This window comes from Perca fluviatilis, chromosome 2 (genome assembly GCF_010015445.1).
Source record: "Perca fluviatilis chromosome 2, GENO_Pfluv_1.0, whole genome shotgun sequence".
Lineage (NCBI taxonomy): Eukaryota > Metazoa > Chordata > Actinopteri > Perciformes > Percidae > Perca > Perca fluviatilis.
The window spans coordinates 22,732,590-22,757,489 of NC_053113.1; the positions used below are offsets into that span (position 1 = coordinate 22,732,590).

Genomic DNA, 24,900 nt, shown 5'->3' on the forward strand with positions numbered 1-24,900 from the left:
GGTTTTAAGAAGCTGGCGAGATGATGTTGAGTTAATGCTGACAGTGTATCATTGTACATTTCGAAAGCTAACAAAAGAGTTTGCCTGTAAGCAACATTGGTGCTGATTTGGGGATGAGGATACATCAAGTAGCAAACAGTGTGTGTAAAGATTTTCTTTTCAAAAACCCAGACGTTAGCTTTGCATATCAGAGAGAATTGGATACCAGTATTCCCTCCAGCACAAGATCAGAACCATGACTTTCTATATATTGCAATGAGGCCGCTCCTTCTCAGCCCAGAATTCAGTTGAAATCAAGGCAGAAGAGGCGTAAGGAAAAATCATGACTAATTATATTGTCTCAACATTCTGTTGATAGCAACCTATACTGCCATCCTTTCTGCAGCCTTAATATCTAAACAGAATACATCCAACAAAACATCCAATGTGTCACTTTATTTTGATGCATCTCTATTCTGCTCATGGAGAATGTGTTGTTTACAAAAACGACACCATGAGAGAAAGAAGACGGATTGTTTTAATAAAGATTATAACACAACACAACTCTGAGCACACTGGGAAACATACAGCAGAAGCTGAAGTGGCATGTTTATAGTCTCTAGTCTCTAGACTTCATTTAAGCAAGTTTGGGATGTCTTCTGGTCTTTTATTTGCTTATGTTCCTCCTCTCTCCATCTTACACCTCCCTGGATGAATTGGTATTTGACATTCAAAAGGGTCCTTCCTTTTTACCCTGCTGAATAATTGAAATTCGTCTCTTTTTTTCCCCCAAACCACATGAGGAATCTCGAGTCATTTCGTACCCGGTCCTTAAGGTGAATCAGATTGTCAAACTTGTGAAAGTGCAAACACTGCGGTTGTTGGAAGTGTGTGTGTGTGTGTGTGTGTGTGTGTGTGTGTGTGTGTGTGTGTGTGTGTGTGTGTGTGTGTGTGTGTGTGTGTGTGTGTGTGTGTGCAGGGGGGGGGGGGAGACTCTCTCCCGAGTTCATTTATTGGTCTATGCCGCTGTCTAAACTGAGGATGAATGTGAGCGCTCCTTACATCTCATCAGCCTATAAGCCCTTCATCACTGACAGTCAGCAGGATTCAATTGTTTCTGACTGTTAATAACTAAAATAACAGATTAACAAGCTTTTGCTAAAGACAACCATGATACAGTAGATACCGGGCAATGCTGTGCCTATTCAGAGCATTCACGATGCGACAATGTCTGCTGCGCATTTAAATGTTTCTTTGCTGTTTGTTTTCCCTGCAGTTATCCCCCGATTCCTTAATGCCTTAATCATTTAAATTACATGTGTTTATAATTTGTCATTCTCTCTGTCTTTCTCTTCTCTGCCGTTGTGTGTGACTAGCTCCCACTGTGGCATACCACATAGACATGAGGATTCCTGCTTTCCCTGGGGAAGAATGTAATTTAATTATAATCAAACAGCTAGCAGGGGAGGCAGTTTGTGTTTAAGTCGCTAATGGATACATATTGCTTACTCCAGTGAAATATTTTCAGAATGGAAAAGCTCCACAGATTTTTTCATGCCGTCGTCAAGTGGCTACATGTATGAATGCGTCCATGCGTGTGATTATTTATATAGCGTACAACATATATGCATGGCTTCTACCACAGTCCTGGAGAAGTTAGAATTACAGAAGTAATTTAACATGGTTAAAAGGATTTAGCTTGTGTACACTAAAGGACCATATATTCATGCAATACATATTAATTAATATATCCACAAGTGTGAGTCTATCTGTCCAACAGTTTGTAATGGGCAAAGCAGTATGTATAATGACACACATACAGTACTTGGGCAGCCTAGGAAGAGAAAGCCCATTACCACAGTAAGGGAGAGGGAGGGCCGGAGAATTCCTCAATATCCCACAGAGAACCGAGTTGTTATAGATCTTTTTTCCCTGCTGTTTCTCTTTCTCAACAGCCTTTATGTGCCTGGTTAATTAGCATTCCAGCTTTTTTTTTAAACTGGCAATGACACTGTTTAAAAAAGAAAAGTGCAAATTAATGAAGGTGAAAACTGCATTTAAAATGCAGCACATTTTATCTGACCGGCTTCATTTAAGCATAGTAAGATATGATCTGCAAGACTTCCTGGAAGACTTTGAACTCACTTTTCCATTTGCATGTGCCTGTCACTTGCACTGTCTCTACTCAGCTCAAACACAATTTTTTAGTGTGAAAATATCTTTAATGTATCCCTGTACTATGTTTAAAAAAGCTAGATGTGTGGTTTTTCCTAACATGATGGCTCATACTGAAGTTTAAGCTTGTTCACAGTCACACAGGCTTATAAGGTTTCTGGAGCACAATAGCTTTGAGGTCAGTAGCTCCAAGGTGTCCTATGTCTGTCCAGGGAGGGCATAATGCTTGAGAAATCCTCCTTGGTACATCCAATGAAGTGGAAAGGAAGTATAGAAATAAACAGCCAGCACATTAGAGGTCAGTTCCCACTGATAATAATCAATGGGTTTCCACCTGGATCTCCATCTGGTCAAATAATTAGGAACTCACATCACAGATATAATAATAAATTGAATTTGTATAGTGCTTTTCAAGGACTCAAAGTTGCTTGATATAATTGCAATACAGACTAATAAAAAGGAGAATATGCCTGTCGACTGATATAAAGCCATAGGCCAAACATTTTCACACATTAATATTCTTAAGGATTTTTGTCAATATGTTTTCTTCAGCACTCATTTTCCTTTATGATATTGTTGTGTCTTTGCATGCTCTTGTATTGATGTTGCATTGGCTAATCCCTTAAAGACTATTGTTTCTATTTAGTTGTAAGCATAATGCAGGCATAATGGAATTATTTTTGAGGCAAATGCTTTCTGTTAATGTGACCATACCACAAATACTAATGGAAATACTAATTTAAATCATGCTTTCAGCACCCTTCAAAAGTTGTACATTTGGATAAAGCACTAATTTTGGCTAGATAATAAAATGATTAATGTGTCTGGCCTGTGTCATCTGTACTGAGTTATTACTGTAAATGTATTTTTACAGTGTGAATCCAAGACAGTATGGCTCACACTGCATGCAGAAAAAGAGATGGGGAGAAAATACAGCCTGGTCCCTGTTGTAAAGATGCATTCAGCCAAAGCAAGGCAAATGTGGTGAGGCTGTCAGAGCATTCAGGGTAGGAATGTGATGGCTGCCTCAGCTGACCAATTAGGGATGAAGATTAAATTATTTGTGATTGTGGCTCCACATCCACGCCAACTCGCTACTATCAATATATATAGCATAGTTGAACAGCAGGAAGATTACCCTAATATAAGCAGTAATGGTTCTCCCCCAGTCTAACATTTAGATATATAGACAAGCAATGTAGATAACAAGCCACTTAATAACAAACTCACTCCCACTAACCAATGTGTGGACACATTACAGTGGGTGGAGAGTGTGAAATAACTAAAAGACTTGAAGTATAGAGTTGAATATTCAAAATATCCATTGGTGCAATACTCTTATGAAAATCATGGTTCCACTATTTGTGGATAAATGTATTTACATCTCTAGTTGTACATCAAAAACCAAGTTGGTATATTAAGTATAATATTAATAATAATTATATAATATATAATATATAAATATTAAAAATAAGAGCTGACTGATTGGCAGCTTCAATATAAAGACAGGATGTCCTCGCCCTGGATTCCTCCCAGAGGAAAATGTGGCCACCAGTGACCATACAAGACATTTTTCTTCTGTTTCAGTTGCCCTGTAGCAGTGTTGTGCTCTCTTTTATCATAAAGGAAAACAGAGAAATCAAAAGAACGGTACTGAGGTAGCGAGGAAATGTCAAGCTTTTGTTCAAAGCGGATGCCTGAGTTTGGGAAGGAAATGTAAGTCCTGGCCTTTTGACACCCACACCGATATTGCGTAATCAGATTGCAATGTCCACTCCGGAGTTAACACCTCCTCAAATGACTCATGAGTAAGAGAGAGATTTTGTGCCCAACATTTTGATTACCTCCCCTGCCGCTAACATTGATGTTGTAGTGCCACCCACCTCCCCGCTACCAAACATGTACTCACTCACACACACACACACACACACACACACACACACACACACACACACACACACACACACACACACACACACACACACACACACACACACACACACACACACACACACACACACACATACTTTTAACCAAGGCTGAGCCAGTGAGATAAAGCTATCTAATTATATTCCTCATTTGCAGCTCTGATCCATAGAATAGATCCTCCCCAGCCACTTCCACCGACCTTTAACAGCCTGCAAGCAATTGATCTTGCTCTGTGTTGCCTTAGCTTATACCAAAGTCTTATGTTTCATCTCCCTAACACAGGTTAATACATGCACACTGTACATACAAATGTCCTTGTATGAACTATAGCACATGTTGTACTAATACTGTCACTCCATGTTAGTCTATATCTTTGATGTTACACTTCCGGGATTGCTCCGGTGCCACAGGATATTCTGCCGGATGCGTGTATTTTCCGTTTCCTTCCACTTTCTTTATGTTGGAATTTTTAATTCGGTGGATTAATGAGGACTATTTGTGACTGCTCCTCAGATCTCTGCCGGGTAAATTGAGACAGCTAGCTAGACTATCTGTCCAATCTGAGTTTTCTCTCGCACGACTATTTTGCAGCGGCTCCGTGCGGAGTTTAGCACCGCCCATGACGATTCTGATTGGTTTAAAGAAATGCCATTAAACCAGAGCATGTTTTCCTCCCTTCCCCGAATGCTATGTGGAGTAGCCAGACCCTCCTTCAGTGCGCTTTGGAGGAGGGTCTGGCAAAGTAAGACTACTCCATGTTCACAAACCAGTAAAAGAAGGGGAGCAGCTTTCAATAATTGTTTTTGTCTTAAATTTGTCTGCAGCATAGATTCTGCAGCAGCCTCCAGTATCATACAAAGACGCCATCTGGCAAAGTCTCATTAAAATGCTAATTCATTTTAATAAGAGACAGGTAATAAACTGCAATTATGTATCGTCCGAGAGATGGCAGGGAGCAGGAGTTTGAGGGAAGTTGGCGGAGAAGCGAGTTGTCTCAATAATCAAGAAGCTGCCTCACTTGCCACCCCCTCAAACCCACATTCTTAACCTTAACCATCACACGAGACATGCTTAATGTTTGATTTTAACAGCTTCTTTTTTAAGGCCTTTTCATCATAAAAAAAGGATAAGATGAAAACATTTCCTTGTGTAATTTTTGTGAGAACATCTCCTTGGAAACATAGCTTTTACATCTAAAGAAATAGAGGTGGATGAGAGCGATTATGTCAGTTTGTTTGTGTATCATTTTTAATTGAATTATTTCCGTGATACGTCTTAAGGGCTCAGAAGAAACACCTAAATCATTCAGGATGAGGAGATCTTGTAATGTGAACAAACCCAAGGCTACTGATTGAAGCCCATATGATTATTTCAGAAACTTTGTTTTTGTCGGGCTGGGTCTTGTTGGGTGTCTGTTTTGTGGAGATGTTTGAAATTTCTGAGTGACGGTGGGAACAGCCAATCAAAAATGTTACATGCAAACAGCATGAGACAAATAAACACAATTATTTACTTTATTAGATTCTCATGAAGTTTAAATCGGCATGATTACCATCTTCATAACACTCTTGGCAAATTGCTGTACAATTTAATTTTACTGAATATGAACTATGCTTGGATCACATACACAATTCATCTAGTTTTATTCTTCTACTGTAATTGCATCTATTTCAATATATAGTTAAGATAAATATTAACCGTTTCCTCTGTACTTTGCTTTTCTGGAATTTTACTGAGCTCTTCAGGACCAAAGAGAAATACGCTTGAAAGACAGAATTGGGTCATGAGTGACTTCTTGTCTTCATATTAGTGATGTCACCTGGTGTGAACAGCCTTCAGACCAGATGGCAAGCAGACCAGTCGTTTAGGCTGAGCTGCCCTTGTCAGGCAAGATCTTGTAGCCTGACCAAGGTTTAACACATGCTGGCTCGAAGTCAATCCCTGCAGCTCACGTTGCCTGAACTAAGCCTGTTTACATTCCAATAAAGCCTTTCCATTTAATCAAACTTATTGTGGGAGAAACCTGAATTTTACAGAACAACTTTTAGAGTTTGTAAGAGGTGTATTTACAGTTACAATATGAACAATGAATAAGACAAAACTGCATGAAAATACAATATGGTTGTACCGAATGTCATTTTTTATGTTTAAGCTTCTGTTGATGTTAGCTTCAAATGTCTGTTGTTGTATTTTAAGACGTCATCACTCTAAAAGGAAAATGGAACTCAATTAGAATAAAGTGTTTCAATGAGTTAGTCTGCTTTTTATTAAATCAACTTTCTTTAATTAATATAATTTGTAAATTACATCAACATAAATACATGCAGGCAGCAGGTTAATCCAATAAAGGTGTAAAACAATGATTAAATAATAATTGCGCCTTTAGGTTTATAGCCACATCATGGTAGGACAGTAACAACGCTATATTGGTTTGTTTGGATCACACGAGTTGGAAACAATCATACGCAGCCACCACTGGAATCTAAATTTACAAATAGTATAATACTAATAATATTAGTGTAGCCTTATCGTTTATCTGCAACTGTTCAGTAATACTGGGCTGAAACAGAATGAATAGCTGCACACAAAAAAAGTTGATTTAAATTTGAATGTCAACATTATGCAGGGCCGGAGTGGGACTCATTTTCAGCCCTGGAGTTTTATGCCTTAGACCGGCCCACTTTACTTCACAACTGGCTATATTAAAATAATGTAATTAAAACCACAGTAGCGCACTGTTCTCTACAGCCTTATAGATTTATTATAATAGTTAACATCTTCACAACAATACAGTGATTTTCAACAATATCTGAATCTATCTATGAGATATCCAAACCTTGAAATGAATAAAAGAACTCTAGCTGGTTTTAATGAAAAAGTTGCTAAGTCTTCAGTGGCCATGTCACTTTCTTTCTTCTCGCCTTTTCAGCGCCGCCTTTGCACTTTCTATTATCCATTTTTATAGCTTATTTTTTGCTTGCTTGGCGTGATTGCATCCTAACAAGCTCCACTGACTGTACAAAGTGACGGTTTGGTTGTTTTTTGAGCAGGGTGTCGTTGGAGGAGTCAAAACATGGCACGTCATAATAACCAGACTGCACTCTGCAAGTGGGCTGCAAGAAAAAATAAATAAAAAGAGTGGGCTACAAGTAAAGGGAGCCTAAGGACAGCATCAATGATATATTTCAACTCTATGTTTTTAACCCAGTACCATAACTGAACGCCAGCCCTCGCGTACAAAAAATTGGACCCCCAGAAATTTCCCCGGTGCTTCTGATTAGCCAATCCGGGCATGACATTATGAATAAAGCTTTGAAGAATTCAGTACAGCCATACATTACAATATGAAATTAAACATACTGTATTTTGTCATACAGTTGCTTGATGGATGTTCTCTTTTAAAATGTTTCGATTGTGTATTTATAGAGAGCTAAGGCTTAATGTTTAGATGTGTTTTTGCCAACCTTTTGGTTCATGGTCAAATCTGCTGCAAGCAACTTGATTGAGGTGATGCACTGCGACAAGTGTGTTATCTCCCCACAATGGCATTTTTCTCTTTCCATCTGTGTAGCGCTGATTACGCTCCAAAGAACTGCTGTAGCACTCTCCAGTGACATTTATCTCCATGGGAGAAATCTAGCCAGCAATGAATCAACAATTTCTTGATCCAGAATGAGGTCTGAGCCCCCACTCATGCCCTTCGTTCAGTCCTGCCGTGTCCTTGGGTAGATTGTACAGAGGGATGAGGCATGTTTATATCGAGCTGCAATACAATCTTTCCCAGGAGTCCCAAATTACTGAACACTTCAGGTGTTACTCCTTGGAACAGGAGAGCAATTAGGATATAATGTTCCACAAAACCTTGATTGAACAGAATTGTCATATGACCTCATAATATGTCATATGAAACTGAAAATGTAGTTAATTATTCATGTTTTAATTTCTGCAACTCATCTTCAAACTTTTTTATGGTCGTTCTTTTTCAGGGCCACCTACTATCTCCAGTACACAGACTCAGCAAGCCTTACATGGAGAAAAAGGACAAATCAAATGCTTCATTCGAAGTACACCTCCTCCAGACCGCATTGTAAGTACATTGGACTATTATGTTTTTTCTTATCTCATCCTTGAATCAACAGCCTAGTTTTATTGCAAAGACATGTAAGAACCAGGGGTTAAAGTGGCCAGAACGATCTGGAGCAGCGTTCCGGCACCTTGCATTAATAAGTAAATCAATCTGATTTGTAGTTTCATACATCAGTGTTTCCTGTTTGTTTAAAAATAACACCAAATATCCATTTCAGTGTTTCCCTTATTCATTCTCAGCAGTGCACCGCAGTCCATGAACAAGGCAAGTGTCTGTGGTTAGTTAGAATCAGATAGTTTATTGTCATTCAAGCATGTTAAAAACATGAAGAAACAAAATGTGTTACCTAGACTCAGCAGTGTACACAATAAATAAATAAGTATTTTAGCTATAATAAAATAATAAATACAATCTAAAAACCCATAATAAATAATTCATCATAAATAGTGCATCAGTTCACGTCTGTTATGATAGCAGGACAGTCCCATACTATCTGGTAAAGTCAATTGAACAGGTGAAGAGTACGTTGTCCGTTGTCGATTACCTACCTGCCAGATCCCACTTTAACCCCTGATAATAACTATAATCATGAATAGATATTTTATGAATCTAATGGTACCTGAACGATGCAAATTAGATAGAATTTATCATTTGATGCACACATATGCTCTGTTAGCACTGATCCTATTAAGATTTATGGACCTTATATAAACAGCCTACTCTCTGAGCTCACGTTGTGCTTATTATTGATTTGTGTGTGGGGGTGTTTGCAAATGCATGTGGTTAATTGCCACACTTTGTCATCTAATGTGTGTTTTTATTATATTGATGTCTGGCATTAACAAGCAACATAATTTATATCAGGTTTATTTGAGGGGTGCCTGCTGAGGCCGGGTTGCTGGGTCTTCAATGTTTATCATTGTTTCAAAACTATTTATTTAAGTAACAGTCCAGCCTACCTTTGTTTTGCTCCACTATTGCAGTGCCTGTTGAAAATGTGCCTGTTGGGAACGGGTCAATTGCTTGGCCTACGGTATTGCTGCTTGCAGCTTTTTCAAGATCCGCTCATCCAAACAACTTCACACACAACACTGTGCTTCCTTAGGTAGTGAGCAATACACTTGCCATGACATAGGTGTGTCCCCTAGCAATGCTAGAGTATACGCATCATTTGCTAACAGCTATAGCTATTTGGCACCGGGCTATTTCCAGGAACAAAAGCATTAATTCCAAAAGTTATATTGCGGATGCTTAAAATGTCTCCGGTCTCTCCTTATCCATCTGATCTTGAATTTACTGTAGCGAGTAACGGAAAGCGAGCGATACCCAACATGCCGTTTGACAGTGTAACAGTTAACTGGTGTCCCCTCTCAATACACTACACAGTGTGTACATAACCCACTACTATTACATTTGTCTCGTATATCTCAAGAGCTCACACTGAACACTTCACTTCCTTGGGTCCTCAGCACTACACCCGCCAAGTGTGAAGTCGATTGGATGAACGGTTGTCAGACAGACGTCCACAGAAATTACCAATGTGAAACCTGAGATGTTATGTCATGTGAAGTAAATTCCATGTATATGGCCAAATATCAAAACACTTTTCAAGGCTTTTCAGTCTTTGTAACATACAACATCCTCTACCGTGATAATGAGGCCCGGCCACACAAGATTATAAGAATAAGGGCAAGGAAAGCTCTCTACGTTAGACATTTTGTATTGCAAAATTGTAACACTGCATTTCACAACTCTGTTTAGCCACCTGTCCATTATTGCAAGTTTTAAGTTGAATGTGTTGTTTTCCTCTGAGTACCAATTTATCTTTCTTGCTCTTTATCCAGTACATACTATATAATGAATTTCCTCGTATGTTAGTTAAAAAATCTGCAAAAGCAAACCATGTAATTCTCACCAAAGTCACCCAAAACAAATGCAGTCTGAACAAAGGCAGCCACTAAATAGCATGTGTTACATTATCATAGCACTGCATAAATAAATCCAGTATATGCAAATATCTTTTTTTTTCTACATCACGCCACTTCACATTTTTCCATCATGTGTCAGACCCATCACTTTCTCATACCTATTATGCCCTGCAAAAATTGCAAGCCCCCTCGATTTTTTGACATTTTGTTTTGGTATTATTTCAAAACACATTTCTTCAAGATATTCTGTGTGAGTTGCTGTCTGTCAGAGAGACATCAAATGTTAATTGATTTGAAATAAATTTGAATGTATGAATTACATAATAGAGTAATTTATGATAATAAAAATGCTTAACATTTCTCACAGACTTAGTATGTTGTGTTACTCTAACGAATAAGACAGGCACTTATTTGGCAGACAAATCCCAAATACCACCACATGCATATGCCATGTGCCATCCCAGTTTACAGTGAGAGACATTTCTTAGGAATTAATTTTAATTAAAAATGAATTAAAATAAATTAAAAGTTGTGTTATTGTTATTAAGGTGTAATCTTTATTTTTATTAAGGAACAATTTTGAGCTAGTTTCTTTTGCCATCATGATTATTTACTGTATTAAAAATAAAAAACAGTATTCCTTGCCCTACCTTATTATATTCCTCTATTTTAAAGCAATTAGTGCTCCACAAATGGTTGCTTGCAGTCTCCCAACAGCCAAATCCAAAAGGCACAGTAATTTAAACACTGCGGTGAGAAGAGATCTGCCTACAGTACAAACAATTTGCAATTATCCATTAAACATAAGCTAAACATGAGCTAGCAACTTGTAAAACAGAGATGAACAGCAGCAAATGGCTAGTAGACAAAACATTTTTAACCACATTTTTGTTTAAGATTATTTTTGGGGGGCTTTTTCCCTTTATTATATAGTGACAGAGGATAGACATGAAAGGGGGAGAGAGATGGGGGATGACACGCAGCAAGTCAGATTCAAACCCTGTGCCGCTGAAGGACTCAGCCAACATGGGGTCAACGCTCTTACTGGGTGAGCTAGAGGCCGCCCCGACCACAACATTTTTAACCAAAAACAAAGTGTTTTACCATTCACAGTTTAGAATATAACATATTTAGTGCATATCCACTGATTAATTTATCTTTGATACTTTCCTCTGAACCACTGAAATATAATCATCAAACAAAATGATGTCTGTGCATTGACTCATACCACCTTCTACCAGAATAAAACATAACTATCTCTTTATTATTGTAGAGCATTACGTTCATCTATTCATGGTCATTGTGTGTTTCCATGGAGATGTGTACTGTAGCAACAATAAAGCTGCCTGCCATAGTTCAAGAATCATCAAAGAACATAGCTATATGCATAGATATTGTTCTTTATCTATGGCTATATGACCTATACTGTTCTTTGATGATTATGTGATTTCACCTATAAATCAAATAATGATTGCAGGTTTGCACCATCCCATTAAACACCTTCCAAGGAACCCATCTACCCACTGATAGGAGGATTCACTGATAAACGGTGGTTGTATAAAGCACATATGTGTCGGCCTGGTCAGCTTTAACATTACTTCAAGTCCCTTGTTCCGTCCTTGCCATAGCATATGGTAGTTGTTATCAGGGTCAAAGTTAAACAGATTTCTGTTCTTCTGGTCACTTATTAGATTCAGATATCTTGTTAGCCTTTTACAAATGAGCAAGCTTCCTGGCTGTAGCTTTTCTAAATCATCTAGAGAACTTTACCAAAGAAGGTTTTATTGAAGACATACAGTATAGGTTGTTTTTTTTCTATTCAATAATTATCACCAAAAGCCATTGTGTGTATCCTTAATGCCTATGTACATTGAATGCATGTCATACTTCATAACAAGAGTCTACAGCCATGCTATCATCTCTGTGAGGCTGTAGGCTATGCTTTCAGCTAAATGCTAATATCAGCATGCTAACATGCTCACCATAAAAATTCTAAAATTCCGACATTTAGCACTTATTAAGTTTACCATGGTTGCCATCTTAGTTTAGCTTAAATTCGCTTATTAGCACATCATTTGTTTGGTCATAAACTAAATTGGAGTGCTAGATGAAAAGTTAAGGAATCAACAAAGTATTAAATTAATAAATTAATGAATGTCAAATTGTTGAAATATTTCACTCAAAACCAGAAATATCAACCTCATGATGGCGCTGGATGAAATGTTTGCGGGTCACCAATGCTTATTGACCCACAAACCTACGCATCAAAACAATGCTCTACAGTGCCACTAATGGACATAAACGTCACACAACACATATCACCTAATACATCCATGCTCTCTATACCCTCTGTCTTTTCTCAGGCCTGGTCATGGAAGGAAACGGTGCTGGAATCTGGAACGTCCGGCCGCTACACCGTGGAGACCGTCACCACAGAAGAAGGAGTAATCTCCACACTGACCATGAGTAACATTGTCCCAGCTGACTTCCAGACCATCTACAACTGCACCGCATGGAACAGCTTTGGCTCGGACACCGAGATCATACGCCTTAAGGAACAAGGTGGGAGCAAAGGTTCGACAGGTTCCACCTTCCTCTTCTTCAAATCACGTGACTGTGGTTTTCTAGATAGTGATTGATTGTAGATGGGGACAAAAGTCTGTGAGCTTGTGACTGTACATTTTAACATGTGCGATCGGGTTAGTGTGTTTCTGTATGAATGGGCTTTTGTGTGTGCGTGTAAGTATGCATGAGGCGGGATTTTGCGACAAACTGGTCATCTAAGAATAATGTTGATGCACAGTAACAAATACAAACAACACATTTTAGTTGTGTCTAATCTATAAACACAGCTTTTAGTAAATGATATGGTACATTTTTACTTTGATACAGCAGCTATATGTAGGCTACATAAACACCATTTGAGATATTTTTAAATTCTTTCAGAATAAAGTTCTTCAAAATTACTTCAACTTTTACCAACTTGGAACTGCCAGCTGGTAATACAAAGTTACACTGCATGGCCTACATTCTGAAACGTTTGATGTACAGTAAATGTGATGATAAACTGACAAATTAGTTTTCTGGGTTAACATAAAGTCCACTCCCTGGTCTTTTTAACTGGTGACCCTCAGCATACACTACACACTGAATACAAAATGCACTGCACTCCCTGCTTTCTTCATGTAAAAGAGAGACTTAAAACATTCTCTATTTCTATTGCTTAACAAATTAATACTTTCTATCTGTTGACCTTTTCCCCCTCGACTGTAGGGGAAGCGCTGTTTTCTATCCACTTATCGCAAATGATAAATTATAAACTGCTTATGTGAAAGTGACATTGATGAATGAAGGCAATAAATAGGCTTTAATGGTATAGGAAGAGCACTTGGTTGTTTTGCATTTGTTTAAAATGCAAGAAGGTCATAAATGTAAGCTGGTAACTCAGGTCATTAAATTGTGCTTTAATGAGAACCTTTAATGTTAGAGCAGCACAGAGATGGAGGTTTAATCTTTTCCTTGTCACAAATGCACCATAACATCCTCGCAGAAACACACAAACATGATTATACTTAAACTAATGCACACAGTCTTGCACTCTATTCAATGAAAATAAAAGCCCTCGGTGAAAGGCTTCTATTAGCTTAAATTAGTGTAAATAAAAAGTTATTTGACAGTAGGATAATGAGACCATATTAGTAGGAAAATGTTTACCCATACTGATAACAAAAGGTTTAGTAATTAGTCTTCTTTTAAATTTCAGGACAGAATTGAATTATTTTACTGTGGCACTGTGCCTATAAAAAATAATAATAATACAATTTTATTTTGTATCCTTGTGCCTTAGGGATAATGTCAAAGTCACTTAGAGGGATGAAATATAGCATTTCTTCCCTTAGTTACTGCTTGTTGCAGAGACAGAAAAGAGGCAGAGAAGACGATTAGATTAGATTAGACTTTATTATCCACCGAAGTGGAAATTTATCTTTGGCTTTTCCAAAACATTAAAATACAACCATGACACCACAAGTTATCAAACATTAAAAATACAACACACTTACACTACGCGCCATTAGAACATACAACAACAATTGTGCAATGAGGATAACTGGTGCATGTGTGAAAAGTGGCCTCTACATTATGACTGTGTCCTGTTCTGTACTCGCTGTCATGTACCTTATATTGGATGTAATGTACATTTAAGATGCTTGTCGTATGTTATCGTAGAAGGACATTTCTCTTTGTTGCTCTCTGCAGAATCTCTCCCAGTGGCGGTGATCATTGGCATTGCTGTGGGAGCTTTTGTGGCCCTCATTGTCCTCATGGGCACCATTGGAGCATTCTGTTGCACCCGCTCCCAGAGAAGTACGTCTCTTCTTCCCCTGTTACATCCACTGAAGCATGCATGCCAAAGTACTGTATCGCCCCCCAAGCACACTAGAAAAAAAATGTCCATCTATTCAAAGTAGCTATTGTTTTCAAAAATCTGCTTGCAAGATGTTGGTTGTCTGCAATATTTGATTTGAGGTACATAAAAAATGGGGCATACATAAAAAAAGTAAAAAAAGATTACTGAATACAAGATTAAATTACTTTTAGAGATGGACATCTTTTTGTGGTGCAGAGATGGCCAGATTGTAATAAGGGCTCATTTCATGCAATCTCAGTGTGGCTACCTTCACTTTTGTGGCTATTTACATCCTGCGCTATGTTCACTGCCACCCACCCATGTACCAAGTGACTCAGGTTAGAGACAGTCAGCCACTGTTTCTATCCAAGAACCAATTTGTGCTACTGGTCCCTTCAGCATGTCTATTGTCTGTATACTACAGAGGAAGCGCACCTGGTTATGCCCTCACTGCCCGTCTCCATCTGTGCTCACCAGAGAGAACTTGCAAGCAAAATTAAGACAGAAAGTAAGACTTTGTTATATGACAGTATCATCAGCAATGTCCCAAACAGAATGAGCCACCGTGGAAGGCTGTGTGAGACTGCATATGTATGCAGAAAAAGATAATTTTGTGTTGGCAGGAAACAAATGATTAATAATGCTTTGTATTGTTTTTCGGGAAATGGGGTAGCTCTCAAAAACAAAAATCCCAGGGATCTTTGCTAAATTCAGTAAAAATCCAAACTGCTCGGAGGGGAAATTGTAATAGCAACAAATACAGAATGCTGTTTATCCAACTTATTGAGATATACGTGCCATCTGTTTCTGGCAGATCTGAACGGAGTCGTGTCGGCAAAAAATGACATCCGGGTGGAGATTGTACACAAAGACCACAATGCAGCACGAGAAAACGAAGAACACACCTCCATGAAGCAACTGATGGTGAGTGTGAGTGTCGCAACATTCTATTTTCTACTTCTTGTTCCTGTTTTCAGAAATAAAATCTCAAAATGTTTTATATATTTGTATATATTTCCTTCTTAAGCTACCATTAACATAATTAATGGACTTTTCATTTCCCATTGCTATTTCCTGTCGAATACATTATTTTATGAGTAATGGAAGAATAGACAAGCATTTAGAGTGTATTTGTGTTGAAGTCTAGGCTTAGGGGCTATATTTATATGATACAATATGATGCCACAAGCCCTATGAGCAGATCAGACCCCAATACATTTTAACTATGCAGATGCTGATGCATACTGGGTAATCCTACAGTGGGTGTAATTCTGTATCTACATGCCTTCTAGACATACAAAGAACTGTTTCCTCTTTGGAGCTGTACCAGTGTTTTGGTTACCATGCAGTTGCTCCAGGGCTATGCTATTTGCAGTGTGAGGTTTAACATTTTCTTTCAGAAATACTTAATACAGTCAATACTTGATGTTAGTGCAGCTTAGCTACCATACAAATATGCATTCTGTTAAGATAAATTAAAGATATATTATTATTATTATATTATTATTAATGCTCCCTGCCAGCCCTGAGTGAAGGTGAAACATGTCTGACTGATATTAAAGAACAAGTGATGGAAGTGAAATCCTTCCATCTAAATGTTGTTTCACTCTGAGTTGGAAGAGTTTTGGAAACTACACAGACTCTTTTTATATTCATATTTATACTATTTTCTTGATTATTCTGCAGGTCGAACGAGGAGAATTCCAGCAGGAGTCTGTTCTGAAGCAGCTGGAGGTCTTACAAGAGGAAGAGAAGGAGTATCAGCACATTAAGGTACGACTCGTGGGCAACGACAGCATTAGGCTGAGTAAAAGGTGGTGAGAGCCTTTGGGGGTAGAGGGTGGTCTTTAATTCTGCGACCAAAATAGCAAAAAAGCATTAATCCCTCTCTTGCTACACATGATTTTCCAAAGATAAAACCAGAGGCAAAATTACTTTTAGAGGTCGGATTTCTATTAATTAGTCTCATCAAAGGTGGTTCAAGAAATCAGAGGCTGGTTGGCCCTCAAGCTGTTATTTAGGTAACTTAAAGTGTTACATATACCATATAGATGAGATTGGACTGTTTTAAAGTGCATATAGTAGGAGCATTGGATATTTATAAGGTACACTCATTTTGCTCTCTGCAGCTTTTCTAACCCATTTTAGTAGTGTACTATTTTTCAATACTCATTTTGGAATATACAAACAAACTCTTTCTCAAAATGTTCCTTAAAGCAACATTCTATTCCTATTTATTGTGCTAACTGTCAAATCAAAACCACTGGGATGTGCAGATTCACTTCTTGAACTTTTCCAGTCTATTAAGCACAGTAAATCTCTCTCAGGAAAATTCACAGTTTGTTTCAACTTTAATAATGATGCATATGACTCTTTTTGGTCCCAGTGTTGTAATGTCAGTGCTGATACTGGGTAATCCTACGGTGGGTTTAATTCTGTATCCACATGCCTGTTTTTAGAACTGTGTACATGTACCCTTTTTTATTTCAGAAACAGTCTACAATTCTAAAAAGTCACAAAACATGATAACAAAAACCCACCATTGTAGTTAATATGAGGGTAAATTCTCTGATTGGAAACATATTGCGCTCCATCCACTGTTTGAACAATGACATGTGTACATCCTTTGACGTCACTAGTCCCGCTCCATGAACCTTTTGGAGCATATAATGCAGACTGGTTCAGTAAAATGTCACTGTGGTCAGACCCAATCAAATGCGTCTTACTCAGTGAAGTCAGGATTCAATGAATGTAATAAAACTGACTTTAGTGCTATTTGCAGCTGTCGGCCCATTTACATGGCAATGAATGGATCGGTCTGTACGTACAGATGAGATGCTTTGCTCTCACTTCTCCCATAACACATGAAAGCACTTTTCTACATGTAACTTTTGCAGTAAATTGCCCATTGTACAGATTCATGTTTAAAGCCCTTTTTACTTCCTGTGAAGGACACATTCTCTTCTATGTGTGCATTATTTTACTGGTGTAAAGCTAAAGGAAGTAAAAGGACTATACTTTACAAGGTTTCATTCAAATTAGTCAGTTATTCTCTGCTTTCAGCTAGTTATTACACTACTACAATACACTATTTAGTGCATTATTTTCATTTAGGATATAAATTATTAGTAAAAAACAGAATATACATCAATAGATACAGTATATATATATATATATATATATATCTTATTTTATCAAATATCTGAAAAAAAAACACTTTCACATTTACTATAAAGTTTCGATTAATAGTAATATTCATAGTGGCATATTATATCGTACATTAACCAAAAGTTAAATTAAATTTAAGCAGAAATACGCTGTGGTTTGTCCTTACATTTTCTAAAAAACATTGAAACAACCTTCCTCCAATTTGTTTCCACAAACTGTTCTCAAGAAAGTGAAAGTCACAATATTTACTGCATGTTACTGTGAAAGTTGTTTAAATATGTAGTGAAAGTGTTTACTATTCCTGAAGAAGAACCCTCTTGATGCTTTTAATGTAAATGCACTGGTAAATCAAGCACAGCAGATGATCTCAGCAGGTGTTTATTCCACCTAAGACCTGCATCCTTGTCGGCAAGACTGTAGACGAGTTCTCACACTGCAGTTTATATTTAACAAAGATGATGTGACCATTCTGACCTGATACGAGGTGACTTAGGTCCGTTTAGACTCTACAGCATACCAGAGCTTATCAGTGCCACAAAAACAAATTCTGACCTGTTCATTGTCCTAACGAATGTTGGCATTGGTTCCCCGGAGTGTGCTTCTGTTGTGATTGCCTGCTTACCTGCTTTCTCTGGGGCCGGATGTTTTTGATCCTAGTTAATGACAGTGTGCATGAGGCGAGAGCACAGGGCGAGAACAGAGGGGGGACTGAACAAGGGACAAGGGAAAGCCAGAGGCAAACAATCTCTCTGTCTGCTGTCTGATAAATACAGGCATAACGAGAATCCTCTCAGGTTGTCTCTCTCGTTTCCACATTATGAGCATACTTCCTTTTTGATTTTTCACCATGCTCACTACGCTTGACATAGAAGAGGATATGAAAACACGCACATACTCATGCCCTAACTGGACCCTTAGCAACAGCACGACGCCTGCAGCCTAGCAGACAAACAAGTGACACAGCTGTAGCCTCAGAAGCCATTTCAGTGCAAACATGAAATCACAGACAGTACAATCCGTTTAGGTCCAATTAAAGCTGGTATGTGAGTGAACTTTGCAGTGGCACGTTGGATGCCAAACGATGAATCATCAAGGCCTGCTTAATTAGCGAGAAACATGATTTTAAGGTTAGCGTGGGGGCTGACTAAATCCTAGCACTAAGCTTCGCCACTGTTTTTTGGTTTTTCTTTTTTCTCATGATGTACACGGCAGCTTGTTTTTTCTTATTTATTCAGAAATTTGAAAGGTAATTACTGCCAGTTTGACCTCGGCTCCTGTTGAGCTTTGAGACGATTACACGTAAATGCACAACAACAAGGGGATGCTTTTATTTTCCCCCTCTTTTTCCTATACTAATTTGCTATTACGTACAGCTAGAAAAAAAAAGTATATAACAATAATTATGATAATAATAATAATCTTTCCTGTGTTTTAAATAGGACCCTACAAATGGATACTACAGTGTCAATACATTTAAGGAGCACCACACGCCTACCATGGCTGGAAATCAGTCTACTGAGGTGAGGAACCCCACCAACACAGGTACCCTGGGCAAGCAGCGGGTACCAACGGGCATGTCCTTCACCAACATCTACTCCACTCTGGGAGCAGGTCCCAACCGTCTCTATGACTACAGCCAACGCTTCGCGCTGGGCATGGGCAGCAGCTCCATCGAGCTGTGCGAGCGGGAGTTCCAGCGCGGCTCGCTCAGCGACTCCAGCTCTTTTATCGACACGCAGTGTGACAGCAGCGTCAGCAGCTACAGTAAGCCGGACGGCTATGTGCAGTTCGACAAAGACAGCAAAGCATCAGCCTCCTCCTCCTCCCACTATTCCCAGTCCTCCTCACAAAACTCAGACCTCACTCGGCCGCTCCAGAAGCGCATGCAGACCCATGTCTGACCACAAGTGTGAGAGAGCATTTGAAGGGGTGTAACAAGCAGCCAGGATTGTAAAACTGAGAAAGAATCAGCTCCCAGGAGCCCCTAAAGTAACAATGTTACTGTTTCCTCTGGACGCCTGGAGACGCAGGGGCTGGTTGGTTTTAATACACCGTGGGACTTGTTCAGTCTTCTCAATGTCCCGAAAAGTGGATCAAGAAGCCTTATATTTCCCTCATGCTTAACTTATCAACCACCTCCTTTTTTTTAAGCCCCATAATCAGAATTGTGCCACAGAGATGTTATTTGCCAACACAGAGACAACCCACGTTTTGAATTTAAAAATGCAGTACTCGGTTTCTGCAGTGGAATTGTTAGCAGAGGGCAGGAATACTACAAAACCTTTGTGTGACAATCAGCTCCCCAGGCAAAGAGCAGTTTTGCTTTTTGAAGATTGTCATTCAGAAAAACTGAGATTGTTGTTAAGCACGAGCATAACGATAATGAGTGTGAGCCAATGTCCTCCTGCTCTCTTGTAGTTTGAAGCACAAAAAATGAATGTGCATGTGGTTTTCAGTTGTTAAAGCAATAACTCTTTCCTCTCCCCCCCTTCCATTTAAACACTGTATGTTAAGCTTGTTGAAACTTGTCTCATGTGTAGGTGGAGGAAAACTTTCTCCATGTGCCCACAGACGTCTCGAACGTTTAAAAGAACAACTTTTTCTTTCTTTCTCCGCAGCAGTATCTGGGCCACAGAGCTGGGCAGATAAAGAGGGGCTGAGATCTCATTTTAAATCCCTGAGTCATTATTTTACTGTGACACACAAAGAATATCAGTGTACATACTGACTGTAATTTCTTTTCTAGAATCTGATTTCTGACTCTGATTTCCCTCATGGAGGACTCTAAATGAGACATGAGCGCCTCTTCTTGTCCATATCTACTTTGCCTTGAGGGTCTGTGTGATCTGTGTCAATACAAACTTTGACTAAGCAAGATAGACATACACTATCAGCTCTTGTGTTGATGGGGAGCTGCATCCTCCATGGTGTTACCGTACCAAATCCAGCTCCAAGGCATGCGGCAGGAAAGCTCACAAACTGCAACATACTGTATGTTGTACTTGTGAGTTTCTCCTGCTAACATCAGCCATATACTTAAGGGGAACCTGTTGAATGAAATGTAAACATTAAATTTTAGCTGAGCTTCTTTTTGTGTGGTTATCCCATTGCTATTGTCAATATCACTGTTGACACTGGAGCTTAGTGCACCCTGACTGTATACCTACCTGTGATCGTGCCGGTCATCAAGGGACATGAAGAGCCAATTTTAGGAAATGTGTTTTATTTTGCTATCTGCTTCATTTTTGGCTACTGTGGAGCTGATAGCGTCACACTGACTCTTTATTTTGTTCTGTTCTGCACTGTATGTGACATATATGAAATTGGATTTATTATTTAATCACTGACCTTGTATTTGTTTTAGTTGAGAGTAGAGACAGTAGTGATTTAGCTTGCAGTTACACAAATGCTTATACTTTAAGTAACATTGAAAAAATGAGCCTCTGTCAAGACTGTCGTAGTAATGCATCATGCATGTTTTGTGGCAAAACAAAGTAATGAATGGAGAGTGCTGTTTTTTTGCAGTACTGAACACTAGGAATCCTAATACAGATGTGCAGATACCGTAAAGCAACTGGGCAAAAATATTGTATCTGTATTCTAACCTGGATGCGACCACACACCACACTATGTCTAGTTAAATTTGGATCTCTAAATAAGATGTAAACCCAACAAAGGTTGTGATGGTCAAAACTCCTTAAGATGTGTTCAAGCAGACCCTTTGGTAAGAGCAACCATTTACATTAAGCATCAGCCTCAGTTTATTCATACATTATATCACATTCTATTTTAGCCATCAAAAGCCTCATATGTTTTTCAAGGTCTGTTCCAGCCATACTTTATACAATCAGCTTGATTATTATTTGATCAGTTATTTGAAGGGTAAAGAGGAGCAACACCAATGTCACTTCTGTTTTGTCAAAGGTTACAAGGTTGTATCTTATCTAATTGGGTAGTTTTTCTGTATCATCCATAGCAATTGGGATGAAGTGTGTCTGAAACAGCCCATAAAATAACAAGCAAGGCATTTCCAACAAAAGCAATTTGTTGTTGTAAGCACTTTACGTTTGATTATATTCAGGGCATTTGAATTGGGTTTTCCACTTGAGTGGCAGTGGTTTGGACTAACATTTTACAAATGGATTGGCGCCCATTGTACAGTTTAAGACAAAAAGCTCTGTTTCAACGCTGATAATCCAGTTTGGCACTTAGCAGACTGTATATAAATCTCTAATGCTGTCTTTCTCTGTATATAATTTTTCCTGGCTTTTCTTTTCTGTCTCAGTCAGATTTCACTATATTAGAGCTTCATAAATCCACATGGCATCAAAACTGTGTAACAGACAATAATTTTCTCTTTGTTTCCCTTCCAGAAATTTCATCAATCTTACTTGTTTCTTACAAATTCCATGATCTGCTTGTGTGAGCAGTTTCTCCTTCCCCAGATCTCACGGGGGAAAACTCACACTCTGTACAACGAGCACACGGGAGGCTATAGGGTGAGAAGCTGAGCTTAGCTGGGACAGCTTTGAAGTGAGATGCAGTAAGAGGTTATTATACCTTCATTCCTTCTGAGAGATGCCCAGGAATATATTGCATTTGACACCATGATGACTGTCAAGTATGCCTGTGCTGTTTTTTTTATGTATTTTTCTCAGTATGTATGAGTGTTGGATCAAATTCTTACCTTGATATTGGCAGGACTCAATTACAGTGTGGGGACAGTTTTCATTGTTATTATCATTTGCATATGTTATGCATCATTGTACATCCACAGTTTCAGAATCCAAACATGTTCTCCATTCAAAACCTATTAGAATGCAGACATTGAGCATGTCTCTCCCTAGGAACAAAACAAATTTGCTCTCCTCTCCAAAGGGTCCAGTTTTACTTATCTGATGCAGCTCCCGCACTGATCCAAACATAATGCATTTTCCCAGTCTAGAGAATCTGCACACTGCACAGCAAACAGATAAATATTTGATAGGCCAGCCTTCTGTCCCCCCCCCCCCCCACATGGCAGCAGCTACAGTGGGCATGAGAGTACACAGGAAGCGAGTGCCATGTCAGTCTTTGGGGATCAAAGCCCATGTGGGGACAAAGTCTGCCCTGCTTACCTGTGGACACCTCTCCGGCTGGTGCTGGCGGCGCCTGTTTGCCTGGCTACAAGCACCCCACAGATGCCAGGGCATAACAGATGAATAAACACAAAAACCCGGAACAATAACAAGGGGTTGCTGCCCTTTCCTGATAAAACAAAGCAACCCTTACAGGGCGGAGGATGCAGGGTAGTCTATTATTCAGAGATGCTAAATACTAGCCTGTAGTGCATTGGATAAGGACATTTCAAAGGTGAGAGACAGAGGTTATGAGCAGTGTGATGTAAAGACTTGTTCCTTGGCCGTCTCCGCCCACTGCCAATATTATATTTGTTTACTGCACAAAATGATGGCTTTGTCTGAATAAACTAGGGGGTAAAAAGGATAAAGAAATTAGTGCATTAGTACTGCCCATATCTCGCCTATGCCTGCAAAGGGTGGTTTACATGAGGCTATTTGAAGTCTCCCTCACTGTATGATAAGTGGTACTGTCCATGATGGAACACATAAGAGAATATGCAGTTTTAAACATTGAATTGATCATAATAACCCTTTCTTTACTGTGTAAATGCTTTCTATCACTCTTTTTCTGTCTTTCTCTCACTTATTTTCTTTTCTACCAATCATTACCTTGTTGGTACTTTAATAACATACACCTGTAAGGAAAAGGACCTGAACTAAATAGTATTTGCAAATAATCCTCAGAGTTTGCTTTAGCCTGGGCACACCAAGAGTCATTGGGGTTTGGTTTGCATCGTACAGTGTACGATAAGTCACAGAAGATTGAAAGAATCCCAGAAAAACATTTCAAAGTCAAATGGGTACACTTCTCTGTGATGGGTTGAATTGTTCTGCACTCTAAATAATGCTAACTAGTTTGCGAATACTACATGACCCAGGTCTGAAAAAGTACTTAACTTAGATGGTCATTTTGAGGGTTTGTACAAATAGTGAACCGTAAGCGTAATTGTAATGAAAAGGCAACTTGTAAATTCTACTGGGTAAACCACTATTTTCAGGCAGTGGCACTCTGTATCTAAGAAAAAAAAAAGAAAAGAAAATTGTTGTATTTTAACTGTACTGGTCTGTGAATCTATGATGCTTTTGCTCTGTATATTTGGAGAATAAAAATGATGTTTGAGTTTGTGTGTCTTTTGCACTATTGTCTGTCACTGAGAATGAAAAAGCAGTTTGAGAGTGAGATTCACACAGGAAGCTTTTACTATGAATGTATTATTTGCTCAGAAGTTCAATAGGCTACTTGTTAGTCTATGTCCACGACGTTCCATTTCTGGGATTGCTCCGTTGCCACTGGAAATTCCGCCGGATTTCACTCTTTTCGGCCAGATGTCCATTACCTTACGCTTTCTTTGTGTTGGAATTTTAAACTCTGGTCGATTTATGGTTAACTGCTCCTCAGATCTCTGCAGGGTAAATCGCGACAGCTAGCTAGACTATATATGTCCAATCTGAATGTTCTGTTGCACAACTAAAACAACCTTTGAACATACACGTTCCACCAAAAGAAGTTCCTTCACAAGGCTATTTTGCAGCGGCACCATGGCTCTGCCCGGTGCTTAGCGCTGCCCATGTTGATTGAGATTGGTTTAAAGAAATGCCAATAAACCAGAGCACGTTTTTTCCCATCCCTGAACTAGCCAGACCCTCCTTTGTTGCGCTGTGGAGGAAGGTCTGGCAAAGCGAGACTAGATATTTATGGAGACTAAAGAGGCTGCATTCACGAACTCTAAACCTACACAATCAGTTCTGATCAGTGGTCTCACTGAGATGGAGATACTCAGAGCTGTATAGTAACAAAGTAGAACTACTTCACTACTGTACTTAAGTACTAAAAAGCTGTATCTGTACTACTCTACTGGAGTATTATTTTTTTCTCCTACCACTTTTACTTGAGTACATATTTTCGATGAGTTTAAAGGAATATGGCACCGTTTGTTGTAATGGGGCTTATCATGGTCTACCCTGGCTGTAGATAGGTGGGCCAACGCATTTTTTGTCTCAGTGCAAGTAATTAGGTTGTTTTATTGTCTTTTGTTGGCTCACTTTTACTCACAACATGCTAACCAGCAACATAGGATTCCCTTCACTACACTAAGCTAACTAGCG

General features: G+C 38.9%; 1 protein-coding gene across 14 annotated transcripts in view; it reads left to right on the forward strand.

Moving 5' to 3' along the window:
* kirrel3b (kirre like nephrin family adhesion molecule 3b) overlaps positions 1-23,919 on the forward strand; it is a 177,193-nt gene extending 153,274 nt beyond the window's left edge. For 5 of the 14 annotated variants that reach the window (XM_039784975.1, XM_039784994.1, XM_039785022.1 and 2 more), the window contains 7 exons: positions 8,070-8,170; positions 12,462-12,672; positions 14,356-14,463; positions 14,931-15,014; positions 15,321-15,436; positions 16,193-16,279; positions 19,114-23,919. In XM_039784975.1, the coding sequence (XP_039640909.1) occupies positions 8,070-8,170; positions 12,462-12,672; positions 14,356-14,463; positions 14,931-15,014; positions 15,321-15,436; positions 16,193-16,279; positions 19,114-19,575 (1,169 nt within the window). In that variant the 3' untranslated portion in view covers positions 19,576-23,919. The remainder of the gene's footprint in view (positions 1-8,069; positions 8,171-12,461; positions 12,673-14,355; positions 14,464-14,930; positions 15,015-15,320; positions 15,437-16,192; positions 16,280-19,113) is intronic. The other 9 variants (XM_039784984.1, XM_039785072.1, XM_039784996.1 and 6 more) reach the window with 7 other exon arrangements.
* The last annotated feature ends 981 nt before the right edge of the window (positions 23,920-24,900 follow it).